This window comes from Neovison vison, chromosome 6 (genome assembly GCF_020171115.1).
Source record: "Neovison vison isolate M4711 chromosome 6, ASM_NN_V1, whole genome shotgun sequence".
Classification (NCBI taxonomy): domain Eukaryota; kingdom Metazoa; phylum Chordata; class Mammalia; order Carnivora; family Mustelidae; genus Neogale; species Neogale vison.
Window position 1 is genome coordinate 121,652,800 of NC_058096.1, and position 6,000 is coordinate 121,658,799.

Genomic DNA, 6,000 nt, shown 5'->3' on the forward strand with positions numbered 1-6,000 from the left:
ACCCAAAAGAAAAAAACTGAAAAATCTGGGCTGGAGAGGGTGCAGCAGAAAGCTTTCCACTGGAACTTCAGGGAATAAAGAAAAAAAAAGGAACCAAGATTGCCCTAAAACAAGGGAGACCAGGAGTTATGGAGATAAGTGGAAACAGGCCAGATTATCCCATCACACCCCCACAGTAACACCAAGGCCAAACCCAGAGAGTCCAGGGCACGGTGGCCACACACATTCTGGCCTCTTCTAGGGATGCCCCGGGACAGCTACCACCCCCAACCCCAAGTGTAGCAAACTCCTCTCAGAGAATCCACCACTCCCAGCACACCGACCCGACCACCCCTCTTTCACTCTCCTCCGATTTTGCAATTCCCAGAACTTCCCTCATCCGACCCCCTTGACGGTCTTGTGAGCGGGGTGCCTTTACCGTCCCCATTTCATGGATGAAAAGACTAAGTCAGATATATTAAGTGATAGTCTGCGTCACAAGCTAGAAAGTGGCTGGGGTTCCAGCGGGAGGCCGTCGGGTGTATGAGCAGAACTCCTCCGCGGACCCCACCCAGCCCGCCCGGCAGTGCCTGCAGGCGGGGGCCCAGGCGGTGACAGGCAGTTTCCCGGCTGCTCAGGGTGGAAAACCCCGGCTGCTCAGGGTGAAAACCGAGAGCGAGGTGGCCCTAAAGCGAGGTTTCCGGCAGTGCAGGTATAAAGCACCCCCATACCACCCGGCACTCACACAAGTGTAGGGCCCAGAGCCCGGGCTCGGCGCACCCCCCAAACCGCCCGGGTCCCGCCCTAGGCGGCGGCTGCCCCTTGACTTGCACCCCCGCAAAGTTGTGCCCGCGGCGCAAGCATCCAGCGCGGCTCCCTCCAACCCTTGCGCCCTGGAGCGCTCCGTGAGGAAGGCGCAGGGGCCGCCCCGCCGCCTCCCCCCAACAGCCACTGGGTCCCTGCCTGCCCAGCACGCACGCTTCCACCCCGGGACTTGGGGGCTTCTCCCCGCTTGTCCCACGAGGGCCGGGAGCAGAGGGCGCGGACCCCAACGCCGGGCGCACGTGCCGCCCCCGCCCGGACCCCAGCTCCGCAGCCTCACCGAGATCGCCAGCAGCAGCAGCCATGCCCGCCCGACCCGCGCCATCCCTGCCGCCGCTGCCTACGGAGGGCTCCGCTCTCCACTCAGGCTCCCGCTCCCGCAGCTCCGTAGGGTCCAACAGCCACGGCCACTTCCCAGCCGCTCTCCGCCTCCGAGTTCCCGGTGCCACGTCTGCCAAAGCATGCGCACCAGGGTGGGAGAGGCGGCCGGGAAGAGGTGCTTGCTGGGAGTCGTAGTTTGCAGCAAGGCTGGGCTGGGGGCCTCTAGCGTGGACTTGGCCCTAAGCGCACAGAGGGGCCTGAGTGGAGTGCGAAATGGCAAGGTCAGCCTGTAAGGGAAGACAATTAATTTGCAGGGCTAAGTCTGTGCCTGAAGTTTCAGAAACGGAGGTAAGTTTTATTTTCCCCACTCTGAGGATGAAGAGGCAGCCCAGAGCAGTTAAGTAATTTGACTCAAATCACATAATTTGCAAAAGGTGCAAAAGCAGCAAAACGTGCTGCTTGTGGAGGGTAGAAAAATCTCACACTTACCTTGTCTTTTGTTCATTCAGAAAAACTTTACTGAGCTATCGGAAAACACTATGGCAGTTCCTCAAAAAAAGTTAAACATGGATTATCACATGACCTAAAAATCCACTTCTAAGCATATATGTAAAAGAATTGGAAATAGGTATTCAAACAAATGTTTGAACATAGATGTGCCTGGCACCATTATTCACAATAGCCAAGAGTTTTCCGACTCAAGTGTTCATTGAGGGATTAATGGTTAACAAAATATGGTACATCCGTACGGTGGTATATCACTCAGGCATATAAAGGAAGTATTGATGCGTGCTATAATGTGGATGAACCTAGAAAATATTATCTATTGAAATATTATGCTGAGAAAGAAGTCAGACACGGAAGATTGCATATTGTATGATTACATTTAAATGAAATATCCAGAAATAGGTAAATCCATCAGGACAGAAAGCAACTAGTGGTTGCCTGGGGCTGGCAGGGAGGAGGGTTTGTGGAGTGAATGCTCAGTGGGTACAGGACCTCCTCTGAGGGTGGTAAAAATATTTTAGAAAGAGGTAATGATTGGACAAAATTGGAGTGTACTAAATGCCACTGAATTGTCCATTTTAAAATGGTTACTTTAATGTTATGTGAATTTTACATCAGCAAAAAATTAAAAAAGAAAAAAACCACAAAACTCTACTGGGATGCCTGGATGGCTCAGGAGGTTAAGTGTCTGCTTTTGGCTCAGGTCGTGATCCCAGGGTCCTGCGATCGAGTCCCACATTGGGCTCCTTGCTCAGTGGGGGCCTGCTCTCCCTTTGCCTGCCTCTTCCCCTGTTTGTGCTCTTTCTATCAAATAAATAAATAAAATCTTTAAAAAAAAAAACTCTATTGAACACATTCCATGCTAAAACATTCTTGCATGCAGTTATTCATTCAAAAATGTTTATTGAACACCTACTAAATCCTGAGGTTCAAGATACACACCAGTAAGATGAACAAGGGAATGCACAGACTGGGCTTAGTAGGTTATAGGTGAAAGATCCTTGCCCACTGGCTAGAGGTTCAAAGCTCAAAACCTAGAAGTCATCCTTGACTCACTATCGGTTCTCAGCTGACAGTGAGTTTATCCAACCCATCACCATGTCCCATCATTTCTACCTCCACAATCTATCTCTTCTGCCACTTCCTGAGTTGAAGTCACTGACATGTTTCACCTGAGCAAGGGTAAAATCTCTTGGTGTATTCCTGCTTCTTTCTCCTCATACCCCCCATAATGCATTTGTTAATGTCAGTTAGAGCTTGCCTGTCACTTCCTTGAAACCCTCTAGTGGCTTGCCGTTGCCCTTAGAATGAAATTCAGACCCTCCACATGACCTGTAAGCCCTGCATGCTCTGGGCCCAGCCCTCTAGACCTCATCTCCTACTCTCCCCTACCCTGTGCACTTGTCTCCAGTTACACAGACCATCATTTTTCTGCCCATCTCCCACCTGAGAGCTGTTACTGCTTCTGGGACAATACTCCTCCTATATCCCTTGCCTTGACATTTTCCCTCGCCCTTGGTCTGACTGGCTCCTTCAAATCCTCCATGACTCTCCCCTCAGATAGGCCCTTGGAGCCACCCATCTCCAGGAGATTTTACCCTCCCCACTCCCAAGCCCCTTATTCTCTAGCTCAGGTTCTGTTCATCTCTTGCCTAGCACTTATCACAATCTGCAATATACACTTAGTCACATTGTCTATTGCTACAAACGAAATGTAAGTTTCACATCTCTCTTGTTTGCCACCCACCTTCCGAGCCTAGCACCGGACCAGAGCCTCTGGTGTTTCTCAGAGTTCTTGATGAGTGACTGGATGATTAGGTAAGGGGATATGTTTGGGACTTTCAAGAAATCCTAATTCAGGTTGGAAACAGGACTTTCTCTGTATGTTCTGCTCTGAACTTCAAGTTCGTGATCTATATTGGGGAAAGTGGGCCTTTCAGCTCTGTGGGTCTCCATTTCTCATCTATATGATGAAGGGGCTGGTGAGGATGTTAGCACAACTGTGCTCTCATACTTACTAATGGGAGTGAAAACTGGCTCAACCACTTTGGGTAACAGTACAAGGTATGTACCAAAATGTTCATAGCAGTTATATTCATAGTAGCTATTGTGGGCTAAGTTGTGTCCCCCAAAGTTCATATATTGAAATCTTAACCCCCAGTACCTTGGAATTTGACTGTTTGGAGAGAAGGCCTTTAAAGAATTAATTAAGGTTAAGTGGATTCATTGGGTGGATGCTCTTATCCAGTATGACTTGTGTCCTTACAAAAAGAGACAGTAGGGAAGACAGAAGGGAAGACTATGTGAAGACAGAGATAGACAGCCATCTACAAACCGAGAAGAGAAGTCCTCAGGAGAAACCAGTCCTGTGGAGGAGAGTGAACCCTCGTGCACTGTTGGTGAGCATGTAAATTGGTGCAGCCACTGTGGAAAACAGTATGGAGGCTCCTTAAAAAAAATTAAAATGGAACTACCACACAATCCCAGTAATTCTGTTGCTGGGTATTTACCCAAAGAAAATGAAAACACTAATTTGAGAAGATATATGTGCCCCTTTGTTTAGTTCAGCATTATTTATAATAGCCAAGATGTGGAAGCAATCTAAATGCCCATTGATAGATGAACAGATAAAGAAGATGTAGTGTATATATACACATAATAAACAATGGAGCATTACTTAGCCATTAAAAAGAATGAGATCTTAGGATACCTGGGCAACAACTCATTTAAGTATCTGTCTTCGGCTCTGATCATGATCCTAGAATCCCGGGATCAAGTCCCGTATCAGGCTTGTTGCTCAGCGGGGAGCCTGCTTTTCCCTCTCCCTCTGCCCTTCACTCCACGCCCACTTGTGCTCACTCTCTCTCACTCTCTCTTGTTTTCTCTCTTTCAAATAAATAAATTAACTCTTTAAAAAATAAGAATGAGATCTTGCCATTTGTGACAACATGAATGGACCTACAGAGTATTATGTTAAGTGAAATAAGCCAGGCAAAAACCAAATACCATATGATCTCACTTATATGTGGAAACTTAATATGAAAACAAGCAAACAAACAAACAAACAAACCCCCCATAAATACAGAAACAATCAAGGGGTTGCCAGAGGAAAGAGGGGGGGTGAAATAGGTGAAGGGGATTAAGAGGTACAAACTTCCAGTTAAGTCACAAGGATAAAAAGTACAACATAGAGAATACAGGCAAAACAGATGAAGGGGATTAAGGGGCACAAACTTCCAGCTGTAAAATAAGTAAGACATGAGGATGAACAACACAACATAGAAATATATAGCTCATAATATTGTGATAACTTAGTATGGTGACAGAATGGTAAGTACACTTATAATGGTGAGCGTTACATAATGTATAGAATTGTGAAACCACCTGAAACTAGCATAACATTGTATGTCAACTATACTTCAATAAAGAAATTTAAAAAGATTCTTCTCCCACTCAAAAAAAAAAAAAAAAAAAGCAGCTAGCCCTGCTGAGGCCTTGATCTTGGACTTCTAGCTTCCAGAATTGTGAAAGAGTAAATTTCTCTTGTTTAAGCAACCCTGTCTGTGGCACTTTGTTAGGGTAGCTCTAACAAACTGATATAGTAGTCAAGACTGGAAACAGTCCAAATGCCCTTGAAAAATAGTTAAATAAATGATAGCATATTGCGCAATCAAAGAGAACAATGTAGAGATATACAACATGAATGAATGTCAAAACCATAATGTTGAATGAAAGTAACCAGACAAAAAGCACATACTGTATCATTCCATTTATCAGAAGTTCAAGAACAGGCTAGCATGATCTATTGTGTTAGAAGAGAAATAGGAATTACCAGTGCGGGGTGATATGGAGTGGGGCGAGATGGCAAGGAGAAATCAACTGGGAAAAAATATGAGCAAATCTTGGTGCTAGAAATGTTCTGTATTTTGATTAAATAATAGTTACATAACAGCCTGCATATGTAAAAATGACTTATTAATTGAACTGAATTATAATGAGCTTACTCTAAGATTCATGCACTTTATGTAAATCATGCTCAATTTTTTAAAGTAAAAAAAAAGCAGGGTAGGGTGAATCCACTCATCTTTATCATCCCTTGTAACTCTTGTATCTCCAGAGTCCAGGGCTGTCTAAAAGCTCCCAGGTTGGGAGGAGGACTGGACTCTGCAGAAATTTAAGTGCCAAAAGGGAAAGAGTCCGGGAGAGGAAGGAAGGAAGTCATGAGCCTGTGAGCCAGAGAACCAGAGGGCAAGGGACTGAGAGGGGAAAATAAAAATTGCCAAGAAAACAGGCCATTTCATTCTGCAATTGAAACTAACTAAAATGAGATTTATGGCCCTTCTGGGAATGTTTAACAATTCTAAGCTCCAT

At 45.8% G+C, this 6,000-nt stretch overlaps 1 protein-coding gene across 1 annotated transcript in view; it reads right to left on the reverse strand.

Moving 5' to 3' along the window:
- PDIA5 (protein disulfide isomerase family A member 5) overlaps window positions 1-1,237 on the reverse strand; it is a 90,998-nt gene extending 89,761 nt beyond the window's left edge. The window contains exon 1 of the mRNA XM_044252201.1: window positions 1,082-1,237. Coding sequence (XP_044108136.1) covers window positions 1,082-1,126 — 45 coding nt within the window. The 5' untranslated portion in view covers window positions 1,127-1,237. The remainder of the gene's footprint in view (window positions 1-1,081) is intronic.
- Window positions 1,238-6,000: the final 4,763 nt, after the last annotated feature.